The 16,817-nt window shown below is 44.3% G+C and overlaps 1 protein-coding gene across 2 annotated transcripts; it reads right to left on the bottom strand.

The window, feature by feature from the left end:
- Positions 1–1,001: 1,001 nt before the first annotated feature.
- On the bottom strand, positions 1,002–16,497 carry hnf1ba (HNF1 homeobox Ba). 2 transcript variants are annotated; one of them, XM_047595217.1, is made up of 10 exons: positions 15,585–16,497; positions 13,705–13,904; positions 13,231–13,498; positions 12,915–13,150; positions 8,324–8,472; positions 7,048–7,174; positions 6,777–6,959; positions 5,545–5,663; positions 5,215–5,259; positions 1,002–3,144 (listed from the first exon to the last, which is right to left on the bottom strand). In XM_047595217.1, exons 1-10 carry the CDS (start codon positions 15,962–15,964, stop codon positions 3,124–3,126), a joined length of 1,728 nt encoding a protein of 575 aa, XP_047451173.1. In that variant the 5' UTR covers positions 15,965–16,497; the 3' UTR covers positions 1,002–3,123. The 2 variants fall into 2 exon arrangements, with proteins under 2 accessions (XP_047451173.1, XP_047451174.1); XM_047595218.1 differs by having other exon boundaries at positions 12,927–13,150; positions 15,585–16,492.
- Between the last annotated feature and the right edge of the window lie 320 nt (positions 16,498–16,817).

Here is a 16,817-nt window from a genome sequence, read left to right on the forward strand (position 1 = left end):
GGCCTTATTGAAAACCAAATAGAGCAACATCAGTGGATTACAAGGCTCTCCCCAGCGGGGCGCCACGGCGGAGGCCTGCAGGTCATCACGGGGATAGTTTGTCATATAAATCACAACCTTAGGAGCTTTAAAGGGACTTACAAGATCAGCTCGAGCAAAGTAGTGATTTTAGCTTTCATTTTTGGCTTATTTCTTGAGTTTGTTGTTGCTTTCTTTGTTGTCATTAAAGACGGAAAAAGGTTTAAGTGTCTAAAATCAACATTTAAATGGAAGCTTTGTCAAGCTAACAGGCTTAAATCAGGCTAACATCAGGCTACAAGACTTATTATCTGACTTTAAGGTTGATCTCAGCTCTATTAAGTTTTATAGATTTTCATTTATTTTAGGCATTCAGTTTCACATCCATCGCTCCCACCTGTTGCTGAGATATAACTGATACATTTAGCAATTAGCCAATGAATATGAATATGTTTAGCGGCTAAATAGCTACAATTTTCCTTGCACTGCTGGTGGAGACCAAACACGGAGCTAAAAGAAGAGTGAACTGACATCATGGTCAAAAGGTGGTCACAATATGTTGAGGTCAATATTGAAATAGTATAAATTAACACAGATTTAACTGTAGCTCGTGTCCTGGTAAAGAGGAACTACATGATAATACTACATGATGACAAATGCACTCACATTAATCCTAGGACACTGATCCTAACCTGATACGCTCATTTTTTTATGGAATTAAAAAAATGTCCGTATGGTGCTCTTATTGGATTGGGCCATGAACACGCCAGGTTCAGTGAACCCGTTGCATAAAATGAAAGGTGCACTTTAGATCTATGAACTTCAAAGTGGCCAAGTTCTTATCACACGCCAACGCTACAACATCTTCATCTAGGTTATAAACCGATCATAGTATACGCTGAACAACCTCGGTCAAATGCACATTTTAAACTTTACGCTATGCATTAAACTTTTACTACACTGCCATCCAGGAGGAAATATGGTATGGTTTACTCCACTACATTTATTTTAAAGGTGTTTTCTGCAGATTAAGACATATTATTTACATATATGAAATATACAGTATATAAAAAAAAGAGCTCTTTCTATCAAAATGCATAAAAATAACCACGACCATGTATTCATTTTGGAAAAAAAAAAAGAACTTTTACTTGAAATACCAATATTTTTTTCTCAGAAAGTATAAATAATGATTTACGATTGATTTCAATTTTATACAAAAATAATACATTAGGAGGGGTGGGGGGGAGAATCACGTCCTGTCACACAAGTATGAGTGCCCTCTGATCAGATGGCAGTAGATATGCCTATAACAGTCACAAACCAACAACATCATCATAACAAAAAATGTAATGACCTAATATTGAACAGGAGACTGGATCTGCCACACAAAGCCGGCTGTGATGGGAAAATTACTCCTACGAAATCACGTGCAGTTGCGGTGAAGGGAAAACTCCTCGATGCTAAATTTGGTCCCGCCGTCGTCCAGCTACTGAGCTACTACGTGTGTTCGGACAGAAGCATTTTCCAAGGGGAAGATTTTTCCACGTGTTTCAAATTTGTACAAATATCGCTTCAGCTTCTGTCCGAACGCACCTTAATACTGTCAGCGTCCGTTCCCACAGCGGCTGCTCCTCCGCCCGACATTTCCCGGCCCTTTCTGGATTCCTCTATGATTAGAGCCGCCGCTTGTCACAACAAGGCCGTCTTGTTTTGTTTCTGAATACTTGTCAATATTTTCACTCTACCCAGGAGGGCGCGGGGGATCCGTGCGCCGCGATTTATGATTTAAGGAGTTATTAACAATATTTGTCCTATTTCACACTGCGGCAGGAAGTAAGGGGAGATAAAGGGAGGGTGAGTCCCATTCCTGAAATTCACCTGAACCTGTGTGCAAACAACGGTCAGAGGTTTCCATTGAGGGGAAGGGCCGCGTGACTCAGTTCTATCCCCTCCTACGAAAGTAAGGCAAAACCAGGTTTCTATCTATGGCAGGGCAGCTTGTGAGACAGCTGCACTCCTGCAAACTCCTATCCTTTGGCATATTTGTCACGCATACATCCATCTGCTTTTTTGTGTTATTTTACAGGCAGCTTTATCAACAGTGTAGAATAGCTGTTGGCTAATAGTGCATATTCATTTCCAGCCTCAAACGTGTGGAGTTTTGTGCAGAAATCCAGCTATACAAAGCATTGCATACACCTACAGAGACGCATTGCATAGTCCTTTTCAACGATTGTCATTACAATCACAGTATACACAGTGAACAACTCGAAATGATGAACAGGCCTCCATCACCGGCACTAATGCTACTACAGTAAACTGAGTGTGAAAGAATAACATGGAAGACTCCTTTTAAAACAAACAAACGACAACAACAACAAACAAACAAAAAAAAAAAGCTCAGTGAGAATGTCGAATGCACGCACGGTAAATCGATAAAAGGTTATTGTGATTGTCACACAGTCTGCTCATGTGCAAGGCGACGCCCCTTTCAGCCCCGGGCAGGTCCCTGTCTCTGTCTCTGCGTCTTCGCGTCTCCACCTTAAATCACAGTTTACATCCAGAGCCTTCGTTCAGGTCCATGTTCAGTTCATGAGCGTTTTCTGGTGCTTCGGGTTTTTGTTCCTTTGCAGCGTCGCAACAGAGGATGACTGTACAAAGTTTTTTTTTTAAAAACAAATAATAAAAAGGTGGGAGAGTGTGGGGGGGCTGGGGGGGTTGGGGAGGGAGGGAGGGGGCATGAAAGACTGAATACTGTTTTCAAAGATTGTGTTAAAATCATACATCCTTGTTGATCATTTGTGTGTGCCACAGAGGGGAATCCAGCCTCCTCGCTCCTCGCTCTCGGGGGTTGTTGTTGTTGTTTTTTCTTTTTTTTTTTCTTTTTCTTTTTTTCTCTCCCCCCCCCCCCCCCCCCCGTCCCCGTTTCTGGTTTCCACCCGCGTCGCCCACCGTCGCTGCCGTCACCCCTACGTGTTTGTTGACCGACTCGTCATCCAGCACGCCGTTTGCGGGTTATCGAGGGTTGTCATGGTTACGGCGGCGAGAGGGTGGAAAAATGTGCTCTGGTTGCCGGGCACCAAGGAAGTCAGGTGGACGCTCTCACCAGGCTTGAAGGGGACACTGGAAAGGAGAGGAGAGGGAAATGTCAGGCAAAGCGCCGCACGGAGCGATGAATACAGTCTGACCAGTCTTCCTGAAGCTGTGAAAAAGTACAGCCGTCAAAACTGAGATCATCCTAATAATAGAAAATTATGAATTCATGCACATTTAGCACATGCCTCTTGAGACTATACTGGAAAATATAGAAGTCACAGACACTTTATATATATCAATAAAATATGAAGCATTGAAGGATGAATTGAAGTAGAATTAGCAGAACAATACAACCAGTATGTTAATACATGTTAATACAAACATGATCAGAAATGTAAGAGAATCAGTTAAAGAAGTCCAGCTGTTAGCTCTGTTTTGGTCAAACACGAGACCTTAGTCATGTGAGTTTTGGGCATTTTTTACTAAACTTTACTAATAAAAACTACTATTTTTCTCTTTTTTTGTCGTACAACTTAAATACAAATCACATCTGTAAGCGAACAACGCAGCTAAACCGGAGCAAACTAGCAACTCCTTACTCATCATTATTTGTTATAAAAGTTGCCTAAATTTCGATTTTCAGGAAAAAACCTTAATGAACTAAATGATTTGCACCCCTCTCCTAACCCCTCCTCCTTCATGTGCCACACCTGACCAAATACATTCCCCATCCCTCTTCCCCTGACTCTGAAAAGCCTTGTTTCCATTCAAACGCTTTTTTTTTTTTTTTTTTTTTTGATTGTTTGTGTAATTTATTTTTCTCCTGCCTCTCTGCTGAGGGGTGGAGGCAGCTGACCCTGCCGCGACCCAGCGGCCAGCAAACAGCCTCACCTGATAACGCTGACCCACAGCCCAGACCTGAGTCATTAGACCGCGGGCTCTGAGCCGAGGTGAGCCTTAAACAGGCTCAGGTATAATGGAGGGTTTCTCTGTAAACACTGAGCGTTGTAAAGCCTGAGCACGCCGGTTCGTGTCATGAGAAGAAGGCTGCCCCGTCCAAATAAAGTCCTGATAAGAAAATACCTGGGAGAGCTTTCGAGCTAATTGCTGATTAAATAAGAGGGTTTGTAAAATGCAACAGGGGAGAAACTCACTGATTTGAATCCAAGTTCATTAAGAGGACATGCTTTAACAAAAATGAACTACAGCCGTTTGTCATTTAATTAGTTGAAATCTAATCTAAAAAAAAAGCTAATTATACATTATCAAAAAAGAAAAAAGCACATTTTTGTTAAATAATGTGTAATATAAGTGGGTTTTAGATTTGACTCTAGTATATACACAATATAATTAGATTAAGCTTCATCATTCATTAGTTTGCGTCTTGTTACTGTGAATTAAGTATTTGAATTAGTTAAAAATCTAAGAGAAGTCAGCCCAGCTACTCAGGATTAGATTTCAATCCACCGACCGAACCCTGTCGGACAGTTTCGTGTCACTACGTCGCTACGTAAAGACCCACAACGCCCTGAGCTTTCATCCCATCAGCCCACGGTGCGAGCGCGCTGCCTCAGCGTGGGAAATTGAGCGTGTGAAAGCACCGCGGACAACATTTCAGGCTAGAGCGATCACTGAGAGCAGGGAGAAGTAGGAAAGAGGAAGAGGTGTAATTACTTTGAAAAAAGAAAAAAAAAAACTCTGTCCGCCCCCTCCTCATCTTCTCAGCCCATCTCATCTCCAGCCTCACTGTAGCATGGAGGGAAGTAGTAGTAGTAGTAGCTGTAGTAGCAGGAGAACTTTGATTAACGGATCTCATTTCCTGACGTAACTCTCACCAGGGAGAGGAAAGCGAAGAGAAGGAGGAGCGTTAATCGGAAAGGCGTTCGGGATGAGGGAACGTGTGATTGATTAGACAGCTGTTTGAGAAGGAAATAGGAATTCGGAGGAGTGCGCTATCAGTGCATCAGTCTCATCTGTTAGTCTGGAGTCAAATGAAAGTGTCTGAACATCATGAGTCCCCCCCCACCTCAACCTTCCAAAAAAAAAAAACTAAAAGCCTCAGCGTGCACAGCTGACGTAAAGGATTAGCTTTGTGTAAGATTTGGGTGATTTCACTCATTTACAGCTGCGTGACTGAACGGATAAAATTGTATTTACCCAGGAGAGACCCCCAAGTTGCACCATCTTGTTTACAGGAGCGTCCTAATGTGACAGGAATCAAACAGGTCAGCACACAATCATGACACTTCCTCCCTCTAGCTCCTGCTGTTAGTGTGCGATTCGGTGGTGCTCTTAACTCTCAGCCACAAGTGGGTAAAGGCGATTGTTGCGTATAAACAAAAAACACAAAAAATAAATTTACTGCTGATTCTCATGCAAATACTCCACACAATTACACGGGTTAAAATCTAGAAACGGCAGGCGGGCGGAGGTCAGCTGGTGAGTCTAACTGTGTGCTCGTGCTGTGATGCGGGGTCAGACACTCACCGTCTTGCCCGAGGACATGGAGCTGAGGGTGCTGATGCTGTTGGCGTCTGTGACCACCATGGCCGAGGGGAAACGCGACGGGTGGGAATATTGCGGGGGCTCCTGCTTGTGAGAATACACTGTGAAAAGGAAAAAACAACAGGTTTAGATCAGGGGCCTTCAACACTTCTCAGGTCAGACACTCAAACTGATGGAGAGATTAAGTAGGGACCCCCCCACCTACTATATGTGTTCTATATTAAACTCGGCCTAGTGCTACTTATAAATATACATTATTATTATTATTATCATACTGTATTCAATATTAAATTAAACTATGGTGGATTCATATTAATGTGTATTTAAAGAAATTTAAATTTGTGTGGGAAAATTAAAAACAAATATATTAAAAAAAAAGTCTAATCAACCAAAAGTTTTGTGACCCCTCCCCTGCAGTACCTCCGCGTACCCCCTAGGGGCCATGGACCCCCTGTTGATAACCTGTAGTTTAGACGATTAAGAGCTCGTCAGCTCAGAGGAAAACAGTATAAAGTAAAAACATTTTAAATTAGATAAATATTTTAGTATCGACAAAGTAAAGTGATGCCACAGATTTATTAGCTTGAAACTATTTCCGTGTATTCACTGTTCATAAATAAGTGAGGGTAATATTAGTTATGGGAACGTTCACTGTCACTTTGAATATGAGACGATAATGTGGGAAATTTGTCCGTCAGCTGTCAAGGACATGCGTGACACCAAAAGATGTAATTCTGGGACAAAAACATCCAACCTAATAGATCACAATAAGGAAGATTTTATGTTTTTCCAGCTGGATTTGAGCAAAAAAAAACTTGCCTGATACAAAAGTTGATCCAGAAGTTGAAGCGTCAGTATCCTGCAAGGAGAGTACATCTATATTTCTTGGACACAAAGTTATTTTTGTTTTTGCTTTCTTTTTTAGTGTCAAAAAAGTATTTAAATTAAAATGCTGAAGAATAAAACATCACTCTTTGAAAAACAAATACATCCATTAAGGTTGGAAACCACTGCTACAACTGATTTAAAATATATAACACAGGCTGAAGGAAAATGGAAAAATCATGCAGAAAAAACATTTTGTTGCATGATTTCTACTTTTTTTTTCCCCTTTTCAGTGCACCATTAGTTTAAGGGACACCAGCCATTTTTCTTTTCTTCACATACTACAGGTTACTGCGCTAAGTAGAAGACAGCAGGAATGTGTTACTGACTGTGCGAGTGCGTGACAGTAGCCATGAACGGCTGCTGGCTCATGTGGCTGGGCGACTGCTGCATCAGGCTCTGCTGGTGAGGGCTGTGGAGCTGCTGGGAAAACTGCACCGGCTGCAGCGCCGCGAGGCTGCCCGCCACGCTGTTGATCACCGGCACCGTCTGAGACTGCGACGTGTTTAAACCTGGCGAGAGGAGGGTGGGTGGGTTAGCCGTGAGATGTGGAGGAAATGGAAACGTGGGTCCACGTGTGGGGACGCCGGAGGGACTTACTCTGTGCGATGGCCATGACTCCGGACAGAGGCATGATGAGGTTCTGTGTCTGCTGATGGCTGTGATGGGAACTGTGGATGTTTGTCAGCGTGCTGACTGGAGGAAGTCCTCCACCTGAACCTGAAATCTGTGAAGAGATGAGGAAAAAAAATAAAAATAAATACGGTCATTGGTTTTATGGCTGTAGTATTTGTTCTTAGCCGACACTCAGTGTTGTGAGAGCTTCGGTGCCTGCTATGTAAATTCACATAAATTCGTGTTCAAAGTGAAACAGATGTTGGCTGCTACACAAACAACAGACATCGATGTTGACTTAGTTCAGATTCTTTTGTACGACACTACTCTTGCGCAACACTCTGCTCATTCATAGCAAGCAAATACTGATAAGGCTAAAAAGAAAACGTGAAGAAAAAAAAATCATACTAATGTCACGGCGACGTTCACAGATGTTTGGACCTGCTTGTTGGTTTATACAAATCATTTAAACACCATGTCGGCTTTTACAGTAATACCCTTCTTGACCGCCACCCCCCCCACTCCTCCTCCTCCCTTGTTGGGGCTGTGTCTATTTGAATACTGCCAGCTGCCCACAGAGGAGAGACTGGCCAGACTCACATCTGCATAGAGCAAACTGACGGCTCTGACCTGCTGCACACTGCCTGCCCTCATTTCACTTCCTGCCAAAAGACAGAAGTGAACAAACAGGGAAGTTGGAGCGCAGTTTGAACGTTGAGGTGTACAACTTCAGGTCATACTCGGATGCAGTTCGCCATGAGAATCTAAATTATGTGGATGTTTGATGGTATATTACGCATCGCGCATCAAGAAAAGTGCTTTTCTTGCATCGCAACGTGCACAGGTTTCCTGGTCACTGATCAAATATTGGCCTAGGGCAGAGGGGAGAACAGAGAGAGAGAGAGAGAGGAAAAAAAGCATCGGGCATAATCAAATGTTGGCGTCATCTCTCTGGCAGGACAGACTGCGGCTCCCCTTCGCGAGGCATTTAATCAATAAGAACAGAATGTTTCTTTGTCAGGTTTATTGGCTGAGCGACGAACATGCCCGGCGCACTTCTTTGGTTGAAGGCTGCCTGCTAGAGGAGCCGTGGCCCTGCCACCCCGGCTCCACCTTCCAAACAGAGCAGCACAATGTGCTAATTGTTGGCTCCTGCGAGCGGCTTGGTGGGAGAGGAGGTTCAGGAAACCTGCTCTGTACGTTTATGCAGGCCGGGCCTTATCTAATCTGAGGCCACCGGGGCCCAGGTGTGTTCACTCACCATCTTGGCGTCAGGTGACAGCAGACTGTGGCTGTGGTCCAGTCCTGCCGGAGACACCTGCTGAAGCACCGACTGGCTGGTTGCCATCGCGTTGCTACTGTGGTGACTGATGGCCGAGGAGGAGGTGACTTCACCTTGGCTGTAACGCACTGAAAAAGAGAAGCGGAGAGAGGCGGCGGGTTAGTTTGACTCCACCTTGGCTGCGAACTACCACAGGAACATGCAGCAGAGGTACAGGAGCAGGCCTCGTTCTGTCACTCCAACCAACCAGGATCACCTGCTCTTTGACTCAGACAGGGGAGGACAGAGCAAACAAACACACTGACCCGTCCACTGCTGCTATCTGTGCAGCTCAGCCAAGGCCATTCACTGTGTACACGCACTCACCGCAGAAAAACTCCCATCAGAGTCTGCGATCAGCACACAAATGCTACCCATGTTGTTCCTAATTACGTCAGTGGGAAACTTCACCAGGGGTTGGAGGAAGCTTTCAGATCCTTTTAAATAATCATAAAAAAACTAAAATGTAAGTAAAAGTCCTGCTGAGAGGACTCATCCGGCACAAAAAAATGGACCGTGTGACAAATTTTTAAATCATATATTTGTAGAGATTGGTGTTTCCCAGGACCAGTGGCTACAGCTGAAGTACTGTGACATGAATAATGGGAGATGGAAGTTCTGCTTCACAGATTTGTACTAGAAATGTACAACTAGCTCCAGCTCGTATGCCTACATAAATAAAACGCTGCGAAGTGGAAAGCACCTCAACGTTCGACTTAAAGGCCAATGAAAATAATTTAGTGCCATCACTTAATCCCACGTCTAGACCACTCGCTGTCTCTCACCTGGAGGCCCAGAGGAATGCGTCACCCCTCTCCACAACCGACAATCAAAATGCCTGTTTGCTGATGCAGGCCCCCTCTGATACCAACAGAGCAAACATTACACAATTACAAGCAATGTCAAACACATTCTTATCCCGCGGCCTCAGCCTCACACGGACGCGGGGAGCGTCCCTCCCTCGGTGACAGCGAAGACACGGGCTCTGTTTGTTTGCGCTCACATCTCACATCTTCCCCGACCATCCCGTGTCCCTGACCCAGGTGTGACGGCCCGAGTCACAAGTCGGCCAGACGGGACAGGAAGCGCCGAGATAAAAAACGGGGAGAGGCGCTGACACTGAAGGTGAGCAACGAGGAGGGGCATTGATTTCTTGTCACCGCTGGAAAATGAAACAGGATGTACACATCGAAATGTTTTAGCTTGGCTGTATGAGAAAATCAACACGATAATCTTAGTAATGGCGTGTTTGCTCAGAGAAAATGGGCAAAATTAGGTCTCTGACGTCTCTAAAACTACAGTAATAAATTCCTTTTATTAAGATAAAACCTTAATGTTCCTGCAGTCTGCACAAACGTTGAGCTTCGAACACAGATACTTAAAATGCAGATACCAGAAAGCCACAGTGCCATATTTCACCTTCTAAAGTGCCCGTCCTCCATTTTGTAAAGCCAACAGACTTCATATTGTCTACCGCAACATACTATCAACCCCACAACACTCGGCCGTGCCTTGTAAACACCTCCGTGGAACAATAAAGCACTCCATTGGACTCATGACCCCCATTGCCACACAATAGAAGAGGACTCATAAAAAGTCAGTTATCTCGGAGCTGAGCAACCTCTTTAAGTGTCGGAGGGAGAAAAGGATGCTATTCAGGCCAGTTTTGTTTCGTCGGGGTTCGGCAGTAATTCTAGCTGCAGGGAACCTCAGTCTGAGTGAGGAGGACTTCCACCATCTAAGGAGCCTTTGTTTCTGGAAAGACGCTTGCATCAGACTTTAGGATCGTGGGCGGATTTTGACTTGAAGATTATGTTAAAAAACAAAAATTAGTCTTTGACAAGATACAGTCACAGAAAGAAGCTGCTCTTTGAGGGCAGGGGGAGGGCGAGAACTTCGGAAGGGGAGTGGTAGCAAGGATCTTCAGCAGGTTTAAAAGGCTCTAGCTCCCTGTGTGACCCATGTAATATCAAAGCCAGCCTCCCCAACCCCAGGCTGTGCTCATTGTAGTGCCGCTGCATATGACAGACCTCCTGGGTCTCTGCAGGACGTATCCAGTGTCCTCTTTGTAGCTCTCTGGGAGGACGCAGCGCTGGAAAGTGCAGAGCGAGGGCATCCTCGCTGTGAGCACGTCCCTGTTTCAAGCTAGCCCGAGGTGACAGAAAGCGACGCAGCCCACGGAGAGTCCCCCCCCCGCGCACGACTGTATCTGATCTGGAACTTCTGACTCTGCTGGTTTGGTAACGAGCAGAACGACGCCGATCGCTTACGCAGCAGTGACTCAGTTTTATGGTGGTTTCGGCTGCCAAATTAACAGCGAAGCCACGAAGCTCCATTTCGAGTAAAAGCCCTGCATTCAAAGTCCTACACAAGTATAAAAAGATATATTCTATTGGGTAGAAAAGTTTCCTATAACTGACATGCATATAAACGTGCAGCTCCAATAACTCATTGTGAAGCTACTTTCTACTTTATATGAACCTTAAATGGACAAATTTGTATTAGTCCTCTATGACAATGTGAAAACTTAACAGGGCAAACATATTTTTAGTAGAACTGAATTATAAAAACAGCTGAAATATAACATAAATCTCCTCCTTGTCAAAATCAAAGAGCTGGTTTATGTAAACTTTTCTATAATATATGTATATATATATTTAAAGTTACTATAGAGTGAAAAAACATGGAGTGGACTAAAATTAAAATGCAATTCTCGACCATGTTTGGTCTTTCAGGAAATCCAACGTTGATTTAGGAAATATACAAATGTACTGGTGAACCTGGATTAGCTCGGTTAATATGATCAGTGGATGAACCATAGGTAAATACTGCAGAGAAGATCACAGCTACCAAAACGCATTCGTTATCTGCCCATAAGATCGTTTTAATTTCCTCAAAGTAAGAATGTCCGCCACCAGAACTGCACGTCGCACTGTTTGACTGTCTATCCAGCTGTGACTGATCAACGAACCAAAACAGAATCAATAAAAACTCCCAGAATAAGAGGAGTTCCTTTGAAATGACCCAGTGGTGACCTCCTTCATATGACTGAAGGTGTGGCGGCGGCGGCTTGAGGAGGAGGAGGAGGAGGAGGAGGTGGAGGTGGAGGAGGGGGAGGGGGGGGGTACTAGCTTTCTCTGTGGGCGAAGAAGGGGTCATCAGTCCTGTCTGGCCAGAAAAGAGCCAATACCCGAGTGGACAGCTCCTGCTGCTCCGAGTCTGAGCCCAGCCTCAGCAACTATACTAATGCCCATAAAGGTGAGGAGGAGGAGGAGGGGGGACTTTAAACTCAGTCCTCCTTCAGCCCCAGCAGAGATAAATGAACCTAGGTTACAGTCACTGCAGTCTTCTAATACACCACGGACAATGGGACCTCCCGCTGAGGCAGAGTATAGAGAGTAGAGGTCTGAGGAGCCCCTTATCAAAGGCCTGGGAGATGTAGCAGCAAAGGATTTTAATTGTCCATTAAGCATGCATAATACAGGCCGTGCCCTAGCAACGCAATGAGACGCCCCGCTGGGATATTATTGTCAGGTCAGGGGCTGACACTGAAAAACAGCTGATGCCGTCGGCAGGATGCCAGCAGGACACCTTGTAAGCAGCCAGCTGAGGGTTTTTCTTTTTGGAGGAGCACCAGTTCGACCCTCTCTGCCGCTACACAACCTTACTCCCGACCCCGCTACCTGTGCAACCTGGGGTCAGTGCCTGGTCAGGTGTTCTGAGCAACAACAACAAAAAAAAAAAAAAAAAAACCAACGCAAACAGACAATCCACAAGTGGGACCAGTTTATCCAAAGGTAAAAGAGCAAGTCAAGGCAAACAGTTTGTTTTCCCTTCAAGGCTGGCCTCGTGTTCGAACACGAGAGGACAACAATGGGCAATGAGCGAGTCTCTCAAATCACAGTTTTATGGCGGGTGAGTGATGGCACGGCGGATAATGCTCTGTGAGGCCTATCGGCTTTGTTTTTATGTTGTATACGCCAGGTACACTCAGACAATGCTAATTACTTCGAATGCAAACACCAGGTCGGGGTGAAATGGTCAGAGCAATAACGCCACATCCCCGTGTTTTGGCAACTCTCGGTCATTAGCAACCCGCATGGGAGGAGGAAATGTGGAAACGACGGCGTTTTCGGCCGAGGCGATCTGGGATGTGTCTGTCCCCCTTCCCTGACCCTGGCCTGACCCTGGCCCGTCACAGGACCGCTGCCCTTTGTGTCATGCCTCTCCATGCTGACTTTGGAGTGGAGATTGCAGGTACAATGCGGATTGTTCTCAGTGTGTTTTCAAAGATCAGAATAACAATGGCATTTGCTCAGCTCACTCACTCACGCTCATTGATCACTTGTCCTCTCTTTCTCTGCCTCTCTGATCACATCAACCGTGCCTCTGACCTTTCCTGGCATCAGTTTCACTCCAAAGGAAACTAAATCATGCACCCTTTCCCTCTCGCGAATGCAAAAAAATAAGAATCAACACAACGAACACGTATTTTTTCCGTGACGCCGAACTGCATGCAAAGCAACACCACCTGGCATCTTACTGGGAGGCGAAGCGCTGGTCTGGGGGTGATGCGGGGAGCTGTGCGACAGCAGAGGGTTGATGCCGTGGGTCGGCGCGGTGATGGCGTCCATGGCCAACTTCTGCCTGAAGGCTTCCTCTTTGCGCCGGTTGGCGAACCAGTTATAGACTCGCACTTCTGTGACCAGATTAGAGCCGAGGCCCTGAGCTTTGGAGGGGGAGACGCCTCTCTGAAGACACTCAGCCCTGCAGGAAACATTCGGGAGTTAATATCGTTCGGGCTGAAGTGTCACAGCCAGGCACGAGAAGACGGCACGTTTACCCACCTGTTGCACTCCTCCACCAAAGCTTCCCTCTCCTCCTTGCTGGGGTTCTTCTGACGCTCGTACGCCTGGTACAGGATCTGCTGGGACGCAGGCCCCCATTTGAAGCGGTTGCGTCTCATTTTCTTACAGGTGGGCTCGTTGCCGACCTCCTCGCCGGGCTGACCCATGCCCTGGGCGGACGGGTTGAACTCCGGAAAGAAAAAGGCCGGATCCTGGTTGCCTTTGTCTGACATGGTGCCACCGGGACCATGCGACGCCTGGTTGAACTCTGCAAAATAAGAAGAGAAACATTCAGCAAAAGCATTTTCAAAATACACGTACTGCGAAGTAGATACGCTTTTATTTTTTTGCGCATTAGTTATTGCATGGGAAATATCCGTACAGAGCTGAAACCCAAATAAAGCAGCGTGCTGCTGCCAACTATACACATTACAGGCCGGGGCCGAGCTGTGAGAAACTCAAATATTAACTTACGTCGGAGAATTTCCCGCTGTTTCCTGACATACCAGGTGTACAGAGCCGCTCGCTTCTGCGTTTTCATGGGCGTGCCTTTGTTGAGGTGCTGGGAGAGGTGAGACTGGTTCAGCCCTGTGATGTCCACCACCTCCCGTTGGGGGATGTTGTGCTGCTGCATGTAACCTTTGATCATGCGGGCAGCACGCCATGGGTCCTCTCTGGGTTCAGATAAAACAAAAAAACACGGCTCATTTCAACGCTCAACTACGTGCAGCTTTCAGAAGGAAGCAAAAAGAAAATTATCAGACTTTATGTTTGGAATAAATTAAATTAATATAAATACACGAAGAAACGCTTTGTGGAAGATTCACAGACATCAATATTAAAAGTTGTTCTATTATATAAAATTTATAAATCATCAAAAACACAGTTGCAATAAGACCTGGAGTTTAAAGGGTTGATAATGAACCCCTTCACAGACAAGCCGTTTATCATTGTAGCTCTTTCAATGGGCTGTAAATATTTCCAAAGGTTAGTTCAAGTGGATTCAGGGGTGAGTTGAGAAACTAGGGCTCGGTGTTAATGCTGAGAAAGAGTCAGACTAGGTTTGTGTAAATTTTAAACAGGTAAAAATCCAAAATTAAAACGTGTAAAAACAACAACAAAAAAAAAAATTCACTAGAGGCTGACGCAACTTGGCAGAAATAAAAGATATGTATAAATGTATGTGGCACATTTTAAAATTAGAAAAAACTCTTACAAAACAACTAAATAAGAAAATTAAAATGTGGAAAAAACAATATTCACTGTTTTAAAAATGTTTTTTTTTCTTTCTGACAGTTGGTAAATATAGGTCATATATTAAATTAGTAATTATCACTCTGAACTAATTTATCTAATTTTAGGATATTGCATCTATTTGTATCCGTACGGGCTCCATATATAGACACTTGATTATTCTTGAACATGTAATTTATAATATAGCCTACCATTTTTTTCCCCCAGCAGTAGCATGCAACAGCGTTAAATAAAAAACAATCGGAGGTAAAAACGGAGACTTACCCTGCAATCAGAGATTAGCAGACACACGGACATCGGTAATTATAGCAAATCTACACACGTCTGTTTGTTTTGGAGAATGTGGAGGCCTACAGCTAAGTCTGCGGGTTAAGTGGGAGATGTTAGTTTATAACTTTTGACAATGAATAACCAGATCTCCATTCACTCTAATCACACGCCACTGTGTATCTTTCAGTTGATGATTTATAGAATAAAATTAATAATAACTTAACTACACGTGGGTTAGTTTTGATATTCTTCCGGTCCTGTTGGGCGACGACAGAGACTCAAATATTAGTTTTACAGAAAAAAAAAGAAAAAAGTTTGAGTGGAGATAATGGGAAATTAATGGTCTGGTAATGGGGTTATAGCTATACGTTTTTCTATTTATAACAATAACAATAATAATGATAATAATAACAGGAATAATTTATCGTTGAGATAAAATAATAAAATAACAAATAAATATACGTTCAGCTGACATTTTACAAAGAAAGAAATAATAATCAATTTAGATAATTAGTAACCAGAATGAGAAAGTGGCGGGTTATTTTAAAATTGTACATATAGAAAGTATTTTTTTTTCTTTTTTTTAAGTCATTGTCATTTTAAATAATTTTAGGCCTGATATTTTTTTTAAAAAAAGTATAGACTAAGCGCAGATATGGGTGATATTATTAACTTCTTCTTCTCTTCTCTTCTCTTCTCTTTTTTTTTTTTTTTTATGACGCGAGCGCTTGTTTTCAGTTTCTAGTCACGTCGCCATGAATTAATTTAATCTAAAATTAAAAAGAAAACCTTTTAACGCGTCAAAAAAAAAATCTGCCAGGGAAACTCACGCCAACATGCGCTCCACCTCCGCCCTTTGCTCGGCGGCCTCCTCCGTGTTGAGCGACTGGAGCTCCTTGAGTATCGGCGGGGTGTCGTAGTCGTCCCCGTCCTCGGAGCCCTCGTCCCCGGACAGCTTTCCCTTGCTGTGGCCGTTGGTGAGCGTGTGGAAGACGGGCTTGGAGTCCGCGTCCGCTCCGTTCATCTTTCCGCTCTGGGGCGCAGCCGGCGACAGGGGCAGGTTCTCCAGTTTTACTCCAAAGCCCGGCGGGCTGGGGTCCATATCATCCAGGGCCTGGATCAGGACATCTTTGGTGACTCCTGAGTCCAGCAGGGCGCTGAGGAGCTCCTGCTGCAGGGATGTCAGCTTCGATACCATTTTAGAGAACATTAAAAAACCATATAGGCCTGCTGTGTGCCCGCTGGAGCAGAGGGGGGAAAGGGAGGATAAATTCAGAGCGAAGTTGTTCCTCTTTGCTCCAGAGCTGTGGTTAGTTTACGGCTGCTGACACCTGCTCCGAGAAACTGCTTCACTTCCCTGTTGAAGGGGAGGATGGAGCTACTTTGCCATGATGCTTTCTGAGAGCAGGGGAATATAAAACATGGTAATGAGTGGGCCGGCTGATGGCAGCCTTATGTAAATCCACTGAACAAGGCCCGCTCTGCGCCGAGGTAGACGTGTTTACACTGCTGCACTGCTGCTTTTATTGGCTCCCCTTATCAGCAAAACTTTCATGGACTTCGGACCCTGTTGTATGTGCCATAAAGACTTTTAAGAAGGGCGAGCTGCACATATTCACATCGCTGGATCAGTGGTTTTATTCCATAAAAGCACAGGCACAAGGCCAGAGTTGGGCCTACGAGAAGAACAGAGCTTTAGTTTGTGCTTTTACTGGAGTTTCTTCAAGTTTCTGGTCGCGTTTAAAGAGCCTCAATAATAAAAAATGAGGATGTTGGCTTCATAAAGTCTGAATTTTTGATGAACTGTGTTAATTTTAAATTGTCATAATGTAAGACGAGTTATCCTACACGTCAGTTACTTGATTGTTTGCCTCGGAAAATAGTTAAAATGGTAGTGATGCCATAAAATATTTTGTCATAAAAAAAAATGCCCTAAAATTTTGAAGCAATACTTAAATTAAATTTCAATTCAACTTAAATTTAAAAATAAATAAATAAAAATCTCATTATTTGTTGGTTACTTTTCTATTATTCCTCATTTCCATCATTTCTGTTGACACCTG

The sequence above is a fragment of the Mugil cephalus genome, chromosome 9, assembly GCF_022458985.1.
Source record: "Mugil cephalus isolate CIBA_MC_2020 chromosome 9, CIBA_Mcephalus_1.1, whole genome shotgun sequence".
Taxonomy (NCBI): domain Eukaryota; kingdom Metazoa; phylum Chordata; class Actinopteri; order Mugiliformes; family Mugilidae; genus Mugil; species Mugil cephalus.